General features: G+C 37.7%; 1 protein-coding gene across 3 annotated transcripts in view; it reads left to right on the top strand.

The window, feature by feature from the left end:
- The window catches only part of RNF13 (ring finger protein 13), a 137,087-nt gene that overhangs the window by 41,794 nt on the left and 78,317 nt on the right, over window positions 1-16,976 (top strand). For all 3 annotated transcript variants that reach the window (XM_019748856.2, XM_074333758.1, XM_074333751.1), the window contains exons 2-3: window positions 4,293-4,418; window positions 9,912-9,992. In XM_019748856.2, coding sequence (XP_019604415.2) covers window positions 4,293-4,418; window positions 9,912-9,992 — 207 coding nt within the window. The remainder of the gene's footprint in view (window positions 1-4,292; window positions 4,419-9,911; window positions 9,993-16,976) is intronic.

The following is a 16,976-nucleotide window of genomic DNA, read 5'->3' as shown; positions in this document are numbered from 1 at the left end:
TTTCTCTCTTTAATGTATAACAGTCTCATGTTTTTCTCCCATTCCATCTCCCTATAGTTTTTCTTTATTCCATTTAATTTTATAGATATTGGTGCAGTGTCCTCAAGTAACACCTTGTCTTGTGGCTTATTTTTTTCTAGTCCATGTATTTCCTATAAACTTGAAGTTAAAGCTAAAGGCTTATTAGAATCAAGTTAAACAATTCTGGCAAGAATACATCTTAAGTGATACAGACTGAACAGAAAGTAGAATGAGAATTTCCCAGTTGGGAAACCCTTTAGATAGAGTCAAGAAGCAAATTTCAGATAAAATGTCTGTTAATAATTGGTAGAATTCTGTCAAATAGTAGACAAAATTGGATGTAATCAGAGATGGTGGTGATGGAAACATCTCTAGAAACCCGCTTGGTACTTCTCAAGGATTTCTTGCATATTCTCTACTGTATACTTCTCCTGAAGCAGTGTAACCTTCTTATAACATTTTAGGCATACTCAGAATGAAGATAGGCTCATGTTCTGTCTTTGGTGAGACAGAGAGAGAGAAAAAATAAAAAAGAGAGAGAGAGGAAGGGAGGGAACAGGAAAAGGAAAGAGGAAAAGAGTGGATATTTGTAATTAGCAATATATTATTAGAAGGTTTTTCTGTGTGTTCTCTGTTTCCAAACATAGTTCTAAAGAAATGTCAAGATGAGTGTGTTCTATCTGGGGGTTATTAGAGTTACAACAAACAGTTTATTGTATTCTATTATAGAGGCTGCAACATTTCAATAAATTCAAGGATGAGAGGCTGACAAGAATTGTAGTGGGGAAGAAAGGTCCAACAGCCACTCCGCGTGACCATGGTTAGCGGTTCTGGGTGACCTTCACAGTCTCAGTAACTGATTGGTCACAATCTGGCACCAGGTTCACTGGCTCTGTAGCACGATGGAGACTCGGAGCACAGCGTAGCGACATAAGCTGTATCTTCACTGAGAACCTTCCATTCATCCAGGTGCAGCATTTATGCTCAGCAAGGAGTATACTGGGTTGTAACAGACAAGATCCGGTGTGTGGGCTGTGTTACCTCAGCACAGGAAAGTCTCCTATATAAAAGGAACCACTTCTTGTAACAGTCCATGAGTAGCTTCCAGGTTGCCTCAAGGATCATGCTCGGGGGAACAGAGATTGTTTTTGTTTTTGCTATAAGCTTTTATAGTTAACTTATAGTCTTTACAGTTTTAATGCATTTCACCAATTAGCAAGTCCTTTTTATAATAAGTAATGTTGCCTAGTAACATAGTTGACAGTCTATATTTATTTTTACCCACTAGTCTAAGTGCTAGGAGAAAGTATCAAGGACTTAAGCTTTTTAACCTTTCTCTCCAGAAGACTCCTTGAAGAAGGGAAGATTAACAACAATAACAACAACAAAACCTTTCGTGCTTTACACATTATTTGCGAATGTGTTAACATTCATGGGCCTCTTTCACAGAAACTGCATATATTTATACAGACATAAGATTTTGCATATGATTTCATCAGATTCTTAGTTTTCCCCTCAGTTTCCCTTTGAAGGTAGAGCGGAGTGTCTTTTGTTTCTAGATAACACGTGAATGAAGCTGTAGAGTGGGCCGAGGCAGGGTGCGTTCTTGGAAGCAGTGAGTGGATGGGAGCAAGGGTGCCTGTTAGATTACAGGGAAATAGAATTGTTTAGGTTGGATAGACTTGAAATGTGAAAATTTTCAACCGTTTTGCCTCTTCTCCAGCATTTACTTCTGTTGACTAACTGCTGTTCTTCCCCCTACATTCATCTCAAAGTTCTTTTCTTTCTTGACTTTTGTGAAATCAATGTCTTTTCTCTGCCTCCCCTTAAATTTAGATATTACTCAGAGTTTTCTCTAGCCCGCTTCTCTTTTTAATTTTAATTTTTATATTAAGTTCACTTTAGTTACCACTTATTTATTGATGATTCTTAAATCTCTCTATGCCTTGGGTACAATTCCTGAGTTTTATTTATCACTGCTATTTTTAGTTCAGCTTTAGAGTGTAGACTTCGGAGGTGGACTGCTGGGTTTGAATGCCGGGTTTGAATGCCTGTGTCGAATCCTCGTGGTAACTGTTATTCATTGTTTGACCTTGGGCCAGTTATTAATACTTAACAGTGCCTGTTTTCCCCATCTATGAAATGACACCTACCTAACAGGGCGTTGTTAGGATTAAATGAGTTTAACTCAATACCATGCTTAGAACAATGCCTGGCATTTAGTAAGTGATCAGTTGTGGTTATTATTATTCCTATTCTTAGAATCATTTGCCCTCTAAACTCTCTCTCCCTCCCTAATCCCCAAAGTTCGCTGGCAGTTCCAGAACATTACAGGGAAGTCATAGTTCTCACTCAGATTAAGTTTGTCAAACAGGTCAGTCGTCAACATACTGAATATTTATTTTTCCTAGCAAACGTTAGTAGCAATTATGCCTTATTTCGTAAGGATTGTATGTTTTTATGGTATAATTTTTGGCCAGAAATTGTCTAAATGGACCACCCCCAGGTTCAGTGATTCACTAGGATGATTTATGGGACTCAGAATATGGTTGTGCTCACGAATATGGACTTATTACAGTGAAAAGACACAAAGCACAATCAGCAAAGAGAAAAAGGCGCATGGGATAAAGTCCAGAGGAAACCAGGTGTAAACTTCTAAGCGTCCTTTCCCAGTGGAGTCACACAGGATATGCTTAATTCCTCAGCGTGAGTTAGGACAACACTTGAGAAAAGTCTACCAGGGAAGCTTATTAGAGATTCTGTGCTTGCGGTTTACACTGGGATTGTTCATGTAGGCACCTCTGCCTAGCGTGTCCCCAGATTTCAGACCCTCAGAAAGAAAGTCCACGTTCAACATAAACTGCATTGTTTGCAGCGTTTAGGCACAATGAGCTGTTCTTATCATGGAATGGTGGGGAGCCCTTCAGAAATCTAAGTTCCCAGATGCCCCCGAAAGGGCCAACCCTGCAGGGACACCTGTCTAAGGATAGCAGCCTTAGGCCTGCTCTGTTAGCTCTTTTCTGCAGAGGTATATTGTAAAATGTATTTTACCTAAGAAACCACTATCAACAAACATACGTTTTTCAAACAGGTTTATTGAGATATAATTCACACACCATAAAATTTTGCATTTAAAGTGAACAGTGCAGTGATTTTTAATAGGCTTGTAGACTTGTGCAACCACCACCACAGTCTGATTTTAGAATATTTTTATCACCCTGGAACAAACCCCACGTTCATGAACAGTCATTCCCCCTCCCTTAATTCTTACCCCCTGCCCCAGGCAACCACTCATCTACTTCCTGTCTCTGGAACAAATCTATTTATTCAACATGTTTTCACCTTTATTTCATCTCTGATATTAATGGGTTTGGAAGATGGTAGTTCAGTAACTGTTCAGAGGTATTTCTCTTTCGGTGCATGTCAAAGAGTCCGAGTTTGAGTCTGAATGTCGTCTCTACACCTAGAGCTTACCAGCAGTTATCACCGTCACAACTGGTGTTATATGAGTCAGTGGCATTTAATGAGATAATTCTCTATAAAGGCCCTTGTCTTTGCAGACTTTGGTCTCACCTTTTAAAAAGTATGTTCTATAGTTAGTTGACGCTTACCAATGAGAATTTTGATACTTACTTGGTTAACATTTAGTCCTTTCATCTTTTTGCTGTAAGATAGGGACTCATGCAGAGAATTGGATGAGCCTGGGAGAAGTAGCTGCACTATTGCCATTGGTATGTAGATAGGGAAAGAGGGATATATTGTCAGGAGGGAAAGGCAAAAGTATTGCTTTATAGTAAGTGGCTATTATTATTTTTTTACATTCTCTAATATGGGTACAATATGCAAGAATAAATAAGTACATTTACATGTAAATTTCTAAATTATATTTGAAGAATTATAAAAGTTCTTTAAAGTTAAAAAAAATTTAAAGCAAAGATGCTTGTGAGTCTTTAAATCATTATTTTGATTGAAATCTAGTTTCTCCGGTAACTGAATTAGTAGACAAGGGATACTGTAAACAGAGAACTGTGGGAGGATGTTTGTGGTTAAAACACAGAACTTGGTCCCCTGTGTTACATAGATATTGATTAACCTTGGGTGTTTACCCAAATGTTCAAGTCTCTGTAAGTTCTTATGCTTTTGAAATAGGTTTCATTTTAGTGTTATCACATGTTTATAGCTATTTTTGGACATCAGGAACTAATGTATCAAATGACTTGCTATCAGGGACAAAGCACCACAGCTGACTTACCCATCTGCCTGCCTCCCAGGTGACCCGCGCCATGCTGCTCTCCATAGGGATGCTTATGCTGTCGGCAACACAGGTCTACACCATCCTCACCATCCAGCTCTTCGCCTTCCTAAACCTGCTGCCCGTAGAAGCGGACATTTTAGCAGTAAGTACAGTAAAATGTATTCCTATCTAAAAAGATCCTTAAAGAAAACCTTTAAGAAGTCCTCAGTGATGGGCTCTTACAGGATGTTTCCCTACAAACACAGGCACACACACATAGTTGTTACTTGAAAGTGAGGGGACCTTACTCATCTTTTTATTGCTTAATATCGGAGATTAGATCTAATGTACAGTAAGTGCCTGATAAATGTTGTTGCTTTTGAGAGTGTGCGTACACTGGCGAGTGCTCATGCACACACTTGGAGCTGCGTGCTGTGCATTTGTGTAGGATCTTACTGATTTCCTTGCTGATTAGTGTATCTATAATGACTTTGATAATGATATTTTAAAAATACACAAGATGTCCATAGAAACTTTCAGCCTAAGATTAACGTGAATGGGTCAGAAGAGAAGCACAATGGTCTTATCTTTGATGGTGGCTAGAAAAGGTTTTAGAGACGATTGCTCTTCAGAACCTTAGGTGTCTGTCCTTTCTGGGCAACTGTCGTACTGTCCTCTAAACTGGGAAGTGTGTGTGTTTCCTAGTTCTCATTTCTGTGAAACTAGAAAGAGAATTAACTGTGTGTGGTATGTTATGTTCCTGTATGTACCTGTGCATATCCGTCCTCCAGATACTAGGCTAAGGATTTCTTGTTTTTACTGTCTGGGTACAAGTGATTTGCTTAATGACATTAGGTGAGAAGTAGAAGGGCCAGAATTGTTGCTGACCAAAGCTTGATGTGGTCTTCCGCTGTGTTTCTGCATTCTGTGGCACTTGTGGAACGGTCTAGAACATGAGAGAACCAGGCTGATTTTTATACCATAGCTTTTGAAGGCATAGCAGCTCTAATCCCTGAGATTTCTCACCCTCTGTCATACTCTTTAGTAGGGAACAGGTTGATTAGATTCTTTTCTACAGTCCTGAATCTGAGTTGGAATGGAAGTAGAACTAAGTCTGTTGCGATTCAAATCTCTCCTCTAAATGGGTCCCTAAAGTCCTTGGGATATTCTTGGGATGACTTTTAAAACCAGGTAGAAGATTTATGGACTGATGAAGGAGTGAAGCTCTTGTCTGCCTTTTCTCCTTTGATTTCTGCTGTTTTCTCCCTCCCTCTCTCCTTCCCTCTTCCTCTGTCGTTTCTAACATCTACGTACCTTGTCTTTCCTTATTTACCTGAAGGGGCTTGTTTTTCTGTGGTTCAGCTATGCGATGCATTAAATGCCTGTAAGTGGACTGCTCTGGGAACTTAGCCGCTGGAAGTGCCTCAGTTTCTTCATTTTATAAGCTGGAGTGTGGCAGTGATAATTAAATGGGGTAAACTGCTTGGAATCGTATCTGACACGTAGTCAGTGTTTTGTTATCTTTTTTATCTTCATTATAGTTATCATTCTCCTCATCCTGCAGTCACTCCCTTGAGCACTGTAAGACACGGCCCAAGGTGTATTTTTTAAGAAACAAAACACAGTACTAGGTAGAGAAGAAAAATCAGTCCTTGCCATCAGTGTTCCCTGTGCTTTGGGCAGGTGAGTGGGCTGCACGTTGATGTTATCTAGTGAAGGAACCATCAGCAGGGGAGCTGCTCGTTCTGGTCTCTGTGCTGACGCTAGGACAGAGGCTGACAGGAAGCCGAGGTAGGGGAGGGGCTGAGTTGTGAAGGCCTGTGACTGGTCAGAAGGGGAACGACATGCTGGAGAGCTGGATGTGGTAACACAGTCATTCAAAGGAAGCAAGTCAAGAGGCAGAAAATCGTAGCTCTTCCTTTTCATTGAATAAGGGCATCCCCGAAATCTGAGTTGCAGTGATACAGATTTAAAAGTTGCTGTAAGATTGATTCTAGTTCCATTTTGGACAGGTATTAGGGTACTGCCTTTGAAAAGATAAAGTCAGTTTTAGTCCTGCTGTTTGTTTGCCAGATGATTTTATTTTTGGCAGTTGAATTCTGCCATTTGACTGTTACTTTCCTGGCAACAGTATTTGTCCAACCAGTTGGTGAGCTCTAAGAGGCTGTTGGAGATGCTACCGTAGTGTGTTTCCCTGAAAGTAAGACCGGTCTTATATTAAGTTTTGCTCCAAAAGACGCATTAGGGCTTCTGTTCAGGGGATGTCACCCTGAAAAATCTGCTAGCGCTTATTTTCCGGTGAGGTCTTATTTTCAGGGAAACACGGTAGGTGTTGCTAACTAGTCAGTAAGCCCCTAAGATCCTGAGGAAGGCAGGGCTGTGTAACTAAATGTTATGTGTCTGGCGCCTAGTGAGAGTTACACAGTAGGAATTCAGTACATGTTTGAACTGATTAATACAATAGCTTTTCATTGGAGATTTAGTTCCTTCATGTTTTAATAGCATTCATTCCTTGGTACTTTAGATTATTGTTGTTTCTGTTGGCAGTTCATTCTCTTTTCATCTCTTATCTCATCATTTCTCTTTTCCTTTGACCCAAAAGGAAGTGTGACATTATTAATTATGTAGGTTTATATCTAGAAACCTGGAGCTTTAGAATTGTCAGGGGCATTATGCTTTAGAAATAAGCAGATCAGTGTTGCATATTCTGAGGTCCATAAGCTACATGCTTAGCTTTGATCTGCGCCATGATGTTATTGAGAAGCAGTATCCATCTTTTCTTCCATCTTGTAGTTTCAGAGTCAAACAATCCAATTTTTGTTTACTCCCAGTCTGCCTGTTGATTCTGTTTTGGGGATTTGTCGGAGAGAAGTCTTCGTCTGGTAGGCGGTTGTGAGGGTCAGTGGGCAGAGTGGGAGCGAAGCACCCAGTGGGTGTGAATGGATTGGATTATGTAGCATGGTAGTTACGAGCTCTAGCAATGGAGTTAGACTCTGAGTTGCATTCGTAGCTGCATGACCTTGGGCAAATGACATTTCTTAAGTCTCACTTTACTTCCTCTGAGAATGAGACTGTATGAGAGACAGTATAGGGTCATGGGGTTAGAGCCAGCGCTGGGCCCAGACTGCCTGGGGGGGGAGTCCTGCTGCCCTCAGACACTAGAGCAAGTTATTGTCAACATTGGTGGTCTCTCTAAAATCAAATGAGGATGATGATAATAGTGGCTGACTTTATAGGATTGCTGTAAGAATTAAATAAGAGAATACCTGCCAGGTATTTAGCGTGCTGTCATAAATGCCCAATAATTGTTACTTTTTAAGTTAAATTAAACCTTCTGTTAAGGCTGCTGTAAAAGAGGAGAATTGCTTAAGGAAAAGACTTTTTTTCAAACTAAGTGCCTTAAAGCTGTTAAGTAAGACGTAATCACTGAGGATGGGATTCCATAGCGGAGTAACTTTATTTTCTACTTCTAAAATTTTAATAGTGAGCATGCTTCAATTTCATGAGCAGTAGCCGCCCCCCCACCCTCCCCTCTCATACTAAAAAAATAAAGCACCTCTGTGCTAAAGATGTTTCCATTTCTCTTGTTCATGATGGGAACATTTTTTGTTTTAAACATTGTGGTTGTAAGAGGCAGTGTGAGACCATCCTTATTTTGCAAAGACAAAGCAATTTCAGAGTGGGTCTCACTCAGTAACAAAACTGATTCCAAGTCCTACAGTTCCAAATACTGTACTTTAAGCTAGATATTTTATTTCTGAAATTCTAGCCAAAAAAGTGTGAAACTCCTCAGTAATAGGAAATGATATAAGAGTAATTTAGTACAGTTGTACATTTTCCATTTCCAGATTTTAAAAGTACCTTTTAAAAAAGAGTACTGCCTGTGCACATTTGTGTTTTTCTTTGGTCTGTCTGTATCGATCTAGGTCAATTTATTTTATAGTAGTTTCTTTGGCCGTGGAGATGTTAAATGACTTTCTCAAGTTCAACACAAAGCTGATCATAATTGCATTAAATCAATTGAAAAAAAGGTGTTTTAATTAAGAGAATGAATGATACATATGATAATGGATATATAAAAGCACTTTGTAATCATAGAGTGCTCTGCAAATCTGAGTTAGTGTTACAGTAGGAAATTACCCAGATGCAGTGCTGGCCTCCAAGTATACTACCAGACTGATTATTCCAGAGGTAACAGAATGCATAGGTTCACTGACTAAATTCAGATGGTTGAGTCACACAGTTTATTGCATTAATTACAAACATACAGTGAGAAACAGGTGAAAGACCGATATGTTAAGATGCTTGGGACAGGGTGCGAGTGGAATGCAAGAACCACGCTACTACCCAGGTCCTGGGTTACTGTTATTAGTTTGTTACTGTTATCAGTTTGTCCCATTTCTCTATGCTGCTTCGCTTTTCCTGTTGACAGTATGGTTACTAGGACCTTAGTTGAGGGTGAGCAAAGGGACTTGACAGATGGAAGATGTTTGGAGCCCCCGTTTGTCTGCTTTATTGGAAAGGTGTGAGGTATTTACATCTGAACACAGCGGTAACTTTCTGTTCTGCACAGCTGTTTATCTGAATGTCTTTGGCAAATGACACATGAGGCTCTAGTGGGGATCATCACCAAGAAGGGTTGGATTTAGGATGACATAGCTGTCAGTCTGGATGTGAGACCTATTCCGTGCTCTGTGAATATTTAAGATTTGCTTGATCCTTACATCCTTTGCTATTTATACAATGGTAACTCCTGGCTTTGTTCCATCCTTTTTATCTATATTCAAAACAAATGTGTTCTATTTTTTGCCTGTAGTTTATGGCAACTATCTTACCTTCTAACACATCATACCAATTTTGCCTATTTCAGAAGTTATTTGTTTACTATCTTTGCTTAGTTTCATCTATATTTGTTTCTCTTATTTTCTATATAGCAGATTGAACATTCTTAAACAATACAGCAAGACCATTTCACAATTATTACTGTTATCTTCTGAAAGCACAGAGAATGCTTGTTTTGTTCTGTTTAGGTAGAGGACTGATAAATATTGTAGCGTAAGAAGGGGAAAGTTGTTAAAATAATTCAAATGCCTTCAGCTCTCTATATGTATGTGTTTCATTTAATTTAGTCATGTCATTGTTCAGCCCTAGATAAAAATGTTCAGATTATTTAAAAAATGACAATGCTTTAAAAGTATGATTTGATTCTCTTTCTTGCTCTGGGGAAGAGGGCGTTTTTCATAGCTACAGCCAGAAATCCTGTAAATCTCGTCTATTAAATCAGACCGTTATGATATAGAGAAAATAAAAGGGAATTCTTGCTGGGAAATAATCTGTCTAGAAAATTCCTTGCTAGGGACTTAATTGTGGGAAAAACTGAGAAAACGGTAGATGGTTTAGTGTTACAGAATTATTGCTGCTGTTTAACGATTATTGTATGAAATCAGAATCCAATGTAAGTAGTTCTATATGTAGTGAATTGTATATTCCTTGCTATTTTAGTGGATGTGCATTTACAAAATTGATGTCATTGTGATAGCTGTGATAGTAAATTAGAATTGTGGAAATGACAACTCAAATAATTTAATAAACTTTTTGTTTTTAATGGTATATGTAAATTGGTTGTAACTTGATTGTTTTTTAATTTTGTATTTAGTATAATTTTGAAAATGCATCTCAGACATTTGATGATCTTCCAGCAAGATTTGGTTATAGACTTCCAGCTGAAGGTTTAAAGGTAAGAAAATAGTAATATATGATAAAGGCACAAGATGTTTAGTATTAAGGTAATTTTATTGCTCTTTGTTTAAAAAATGAAAATATTTCTTCCTATTTCTTATCATAAAACCCATACATATTCATTTGTAAAGGGTTCAGACTATTCAAAAGAAGAAAGAAAATCACCTATGATTGTATTATTCTGGACTAGCCTCTGTTAACATTTCGGTATATATAATACTTCAGATCTGTTTTCTAGGATATGTGTCATGTGTGTTTATAGATATGTGTGCATATACATATTTATGTAAATTTTTGTATATGTAATGAATCTATATTTAACACTAATGGAAACATACCACTTTGATTACCTACCTTTTTCACTTAATTGTATATCTAGAAAATCTTTTCATGCTAATAGAGAAGGAGGTACATTTTTATTTGCAATGGCTGCATGATTTTGCAATATCATAAAATACTGTGGATTTTTAAACATTGGTTTGTTTAATTTTTCATAGCAGATATTTAGGTTGTCCAGTTTTTGCTATTACACATGGTGCTACAATGAATGTCTTCATCCTGGCGTATTTGTCTGTTTGCATAAGATACATTTGCAAGTATAGAATTGCTTTGTTTATGGACCGCATGTTTAAAATGTGGTGTATTATATTAAATGATTTATGGTTGATGAATCAACCTTGCATTTATGGGATAAGTCCCACTTGATAAGGTATGTAATCCTTTTTATATGTTGCTGGATTCAATTTGCTAGTATTTGTTTTGAAGATTTTTACTTCTATATTCATAAAGGATACTGGTCTGTAGTTTTCTTGCACGGTCTTTGTCTAGTTTTGATATTGTGGTAATGCTGGCCTGATAGAATGAATGGGGAAGTGTTCCCTCTTCTTCTATTTCTTGGTATGATTTTGTAGAACATGTGTGTTAAATGTTTCCTGAAATATACCAGTGAAGCATTGGGGCCTGGCCATTCTTTGTGATAGTTTGTTGATTATTAGTCCAAACTCTTTAGTTGTTATAAGTCTATTTAGATTTTCTGTTTCTTCTGGCATCAGTTTCAGCATTTTCTTTTTCTAGAAATTTGTCCATGTCATCCTGATTACCCAGTTTGTTGGCAAACATTTGTTCATAATACTCCCTTATAATTATTTTTATTTCTGTAAGGATGCTAGTCATCATGTTCCCCCTTCTTGCATTGCTGATTTTATTAATTTGAGTCTTATTTTTTGCTTGGTCAATCCAGCTAAAGATTTGTCAATTTTGTTTTTTTGTTTCAAAGAGCCAACTTTGGTTTTGTTGATTTTCTTCATTTTTCTGTTTTATTAATTTCCACTCTAGTCTTTGTTATTTTCTTCCTTCTACTTGCTTTAGATTTAGTTTGTTCTTCTTTTTCAAGTGTTTTAAAGTGGAAGCTCAGGTTGTTGAATTGACTTTTTTCTTCTTTTTTAATATAGGTATTTATAAGTATACATTTCTCTCTAAGCATTGCTTTAGCTGCATGCCATTAGTTTTATGTTGTCACACAGCAGCCTAGCCGCTTGTCCCTACCATCCTTTCCTTAGGGAAAGAGGGTTGCAGGTTGTCCCTCTTAGGGGTTGAGTTTTATAGGTCTCCTCTCTTGGTCCCAGTATGCTGGGTCTGCGGTCAAAGACGAGTAAGATTCCTCAAGGGAGGGACGACTTAAGCCAGACGGGACCCCAGGGACCCCCATGAGTTAGCCTCTGAAACTAGGAAGGGCTGCCCCTCCTCCAATGTTTCTTGGAAGCTGCTGACGCATGCTTCAAATGTCCAGCACCCTATTGTGCTGAGGAACGTTAATTGAGCGAAACTGCCTCGCTCCCGCTTAGCTCATGGGATAATTACCTTGAGAGACCTGCTCCCCCAGGGGTTGTACACACCGCACCTTGGTCATGCAGGGACAGCATGCACAGGTTGCTTTGGGACAATATGATTGGATATTGGAAACATGCTGATTGTATTAGTGGTGTAAGAGTTTTACAGACCCTGCCCAGAATCATGTAATGCCTATTGTAAAAAAGCAATAAATACCCACAACGACCCGATTCGGGGCTCCAGTCTTTTGAGGCTGTGAGTCCCTTGGTCCTCTGTGGTTTCTTTGCATTCAGTGTCTCTGGTCTCTTTATTTCTATAATAGAATTTAGCTCCTGCCGCCTCCCTCGCTTTCCCACTGCTTGTGTTGTGCAGGACGCAACAGTTTTAGCATGTGTTTCTGTTTTTATTCATTTTAAAGTATTTTGTAATTTCCCTTGTGAGTTCTTTGATTCATTGGTTATTTAAGAATGTGTTGTTTAATTTCCACATATTTGTGAGTTTCCCCAAATCTTTGTTATTGGTTTCTAAGTTTACTCCATTGTGGTCATAGAACATACTTTGAATAATTCAATACTTTTAAAGTTACTGAGTGTTGTTTTATGGTCTCATGTATGGCCTATTGTGGAGAATGTTCCATGTACACTTGAGAACAATATATACTCTGATGTTGGTGAGTGGTTCTATAGATGTCTGTTAGGTCTAGTTGGCTTATAGTGTTGCTCAGGTCTTCTCTTGTTGATCTTCTGACAAGTGCTATCCATTATTGAGGGTAAAGTACTGAGGTCTCCAACTGTTATTGTTGAATTGTCTGTTTTCACTTTCAATTCTATCAGTTTTTTACTTCATGTAATATGGAACTCTGTTGTTTGGTACATAATTGTTTATAGTAGTTATATCTTTCTGATGAATTGACCCTTTGCACATTACAAAATGTTCCTATTTATCTCTTTTTATTTGTTTTAAAGTCTATTATGTTTGATAATAGTATAGCCACTCCAGCTTTCTTACGGTGGCTGTTCTCATATCTTTTCATCCTTATACTTGCATACTATTTGTATTTCTATCTATTAATATATATGTTTCCTGTAGACAGTATAGAGTTAGATCTTCATTTTTAAAATCCATTTTGATAATCTCTGCGTTTTGATTGAATTGTTTAATCCATTCTCATTAACATTATTATTGACATTGTTGGATTTACATTTGCCATTTTACTTTATGTGTTTCATATCTATCTTGTTCCTCTTTTACTGCTTTCTTTTGCATTAAGAGAATATTTTCTAGTGTATCATTTTAATTCATTATTGGTTTTTTTCCACTAGATTTTTTTGCATTCTTAGTGGTTGCTAGGGCTTTCCATATGTATCTTTAATTGTCAGAATCTACTTCAGATGTTTCTAGTTCAATTCCAGTAAATATAGAAAAAAATACAGAAACATTATTTCTATATAGCTATATTTTTCTTCCTCCTTTATATTGTTTTTATATATATTGCATCTATATATTTTATAAACCCAATGGTACATTGTTTTAATTATTACTTTATATAATTTTATATTAACGAATCTGAGAGAAGAAAGGATAATTATATATTGTTATGTTGTTATATTAATCTTTTTGTTTATCATTTCTGGTTCTCTTCATTTGTTCCTATGAATTTGAGTTACCAACTGCTGCATTTCCTTACTTTAATACAGATCTTTGATACATGCTAATTGGAAGCTTGACTTTCCGGCAGCAACTGGAAAGGTCAAGACATTATATATATATAGAGAGAGAGAAACTGGGATTTGGGTGTTTTGGTTACTCCCTCTGTGCTGAACCAGAGGGAACAGCCACTGGAAGTGCTCATGTTCCCAAGTAGAATCATTTCTTTGTTTAGGTGATTTGGGAGCCAGTTTTGCTTACACCCTCTGTGTTGAGCCCTGGGGGGTAATAGCTGGGGTGAGTGCTCCCACACCCGTTACAAACTGCTTCTTTGTTTAAGATGGTCCAGTGGGACTCATGAATGCTGAGCCCCATTGGCTGTCAGAACGAGGTATTCGGCCTGTCCTCCGTAGGACAGCCATAACACATTTGGGGTGCTAGACATATGGACACACTCCTTTAATGGCTAAACTGGAAGCTTGCTTTTACTGTATAGCAAGCAGAGAGAGAACTGAAGTGCCCACCAGCTCTTTGGCTTCAGTCGTAATCAAAGTCAGCACCTAGATACGTGCTGATTTAGAAGTTGGACCCTCAGACAGTAGCTTGTTTGTCAAGTCTAAAGTCAAAATCCCTTCCAGGAAAAGACTGGGAGATTGGTGTTCTGCCAGCTCCCTCTGTACTGAATCCTGGGTGATAGCTGTGGGTGGTGCTCTCGTGTCTGATAAGAACTGGTTCTTTGTCTGCTGTCATCCTGTGGGACTCATGACGCAAGCCCTGTTGGCTTTCAGAGCTAGGTGATTTGGGGGGCTAGCCCTTGGGTAGGAGCCTTAAAAGTTGGAGTGCGAGATGTGTGGCTCCAAACCTTTGCTTCTCAGGGAGAAGCTGGGAGTTAGGGGTTCCCTCTTGATTGTATGGAGTTGAACTGGGGTAGAATTTGTGGCCTTTTCTACCTTTTACGATGTCAGTATTTTCTCAGTTGCTCTATGTGTAGAAGTCACTCAACGAGTTTCTGGATTTCTCTCAGAGCGAATTGCTCCACCTGTACCTGTATATTCTCTGTGTTCATGAGAAGAGGGAACTTCAGGGGCCTACTTTATCAACGTCTTGGTCCGAAGTCCATATTCATATTGTTGTGTGACCATCCACTATCCATCTGCAGAACTTTTCAATTTTCTCAAGCTGAAACTTTGTACTAAACAATAAGTCCCTACTTAACCTTCCTGCCCATTGACAACCACCATTCTACTTTCTGTCTCTATGCCTGTGATTACTTTAAGTATCTCATGTAAGTGGAGTCATAGTCCTTTTGTGTTTGGTTTGTTTCAGTTCACATATCTTCAGGGTTCATTCATGTTGTAACATATATCAAATTTCTTTGCTTTTAAGGCTGATATTCTATTGTACGTATGCACCACATTTTGTTTATCCACTCATTGTGGATGGATACTTCAGTTGCTTCCACCTTTTGGCTATTGGGAATAATGCTGCTGTGAACAATGTGTACGAATAGCTCTCCAAGTTCTTGCTTTCACTTCTTTTGAGTATTTGACCAGAAATATAATTACTAGACCATGTGATAATTCTATATTTAATTTTTTGAGGCATCATTGTACTGATTTTCCACAATGGCTACTCTATTTTAAGTTCCCACCAGCAATGCACAGAGTTCCAGTTACTTCACATTCTTGCTCATTCATTATTTTCTGTTTGATTGTAGTCATTCTAATGGCTATGAGGTGATATCTCGTTGTGGTGTTGATTTGCATTTCCCTAATGATTAGTGATGCTGAGCATCTTTTCATGTGCATATTGGCCATTGTTTATCTTTTTTGGAGAAATGATTATGCAAGTACTGTGTGCATTTTTAAATCAGGTTGCTTGTTTTGTGGTTGTTGAATTGTAGGAGCTCTTTGTATATTCCAGATAACAATTTATGACCAGATGTATGATTGAAAAATATTTTCCCCCTCTCCATGGATTGCCTTTGGTGATCTTTTGTACTTGGATGCACAGAAGTTTTTAATTTTGATGAAATACAACTTCCCTATTTTTCTTCCGTTGCGTTTGCTTTTAATGTCATATCCAAGAAATCATTGCCAAATCCAATGTCATGAAGCTCCCCCCTATGTTTTGGTCTAAGTTTTATATATTAGCTCTTTTGTTTAGGTCTTTGATCCATTTTGAGGTAATTTTTTTTATGTGGTGTAAGATAAGGATCAACTTCATTCTTTTGTGAGTGGGTATCCAGTTTTCCCAGTACCATTTGTTGAAAGGACTGTCCTTCCCTGTTGAATGATCTTGGAGTCCTTGTCAAAATCATTTGACTATGTGTTTCAGTGTTTCTTTCTGGGCTCTGTTCCACTGGTATTTATGTATCCGTCTTTATGCCAGCGCTATATTGTTTTGATTACTGTACCTTTTTAGTAATTTTTGAAATCAGGATGTATGAGACTTCTGAGTTTGTTCTTTATTAATTATTGTTTTGACTATTTGGGGTCTTTTGAGATTCCATGTAAGTTTTAAGATGGAGTTTTCTATTTCCGCAAAACACTTTGTTAGCCTTTTGATCGAGATTGCATTGAATCTATAGATTGCTTTGGCCAGTACCGACATCTTAGTAATATTAAGTTTGTCAACCCATGAACATGGGATGGCTATCCATTTATTTGTGTGCAAAAAGATAATTTTACCTCTGCCTTTGTAATTTAGATGCCTTTTATTTCTTCTTGTTACCTACTTGCTCTGGCTAGGATTTCCAGTACTATGATGAATAGAAGTAGCAGTTGTCTTGTTCCTTATCTTGGAAGAAAAGCTTTCAGTCTTTCATTACAAAGTATGATAGTAGATGTGGGTTTTTTTATATATGGTCTTTATTATGGTGAGTTAGTTTCTTTCTGGGTTTTCTGTTTTTGTTTTTGTGTTTCTTTTAGTTTGTTGGGAGTTTTTATCATTAAATAGTGTTGAATTTTGTCAAATTCTTTCTGTATATGAATCGAGATGATTATGTATTTTTTCCCACTATACTCTGTTAATGTGGTGTATTACATTGATTAACTTTCATCTTTTGAACCATCCTTGCATTCTAGAAATAAGTCCCGTTTGGTTGTGGTGTATAATTTGCTTTTGAAGGTTTGCTAGTAGGTTTTTTTTGGGGGGGAGGGGGAGGTTTAATATTTATAAGGGATATCAGTATGTAGTTTTCCTCTCTTGTGGTGTCTTGTGGTATCAGGGTAATGCTGCCGTCACACAATGTGTCAGGAAGTGTTTCTTTCTCTTCAATTCTTTGGAAGAGTTTGGGAAAGATTAGTGTTAATTCTTCTTTAAATGTTTGGTAGGCTTCACCAGTAAAACTGCTTAGTCCTAGGTTTTTCTTGGGAGGTTTTTGATTATTGATTCAATCTCCTTACTAGTTATAGGTCATCAAATTTTTTTATTTCTTCATGACTCAGTCTTGGTAGTTTGTGTGTTTCCAGTTATTTTTCCATTTCACCTAGGTTATCTAGTT

Source organism: Rhinolophus sinicus, linkage group LG01 (assembly GCF_036562045.2).
Source record: "Rhinolophus sinicus isolate RSC01 linkage group LG01, ASM3656204v1, whole genome shotgun sequence".
Lineage (NCBI taxonomy): Eukaryota > Metazoa > Chordata > Mammalia > Chiroptera > Rhinolophidae > Rhinolophus > Rhinolophus sinicus.
The sequence above is the reverse complement of the archived record's forward strand: the minus strand, read 5'-3'. Positions and strand labels throughout refer to the sequence as shown.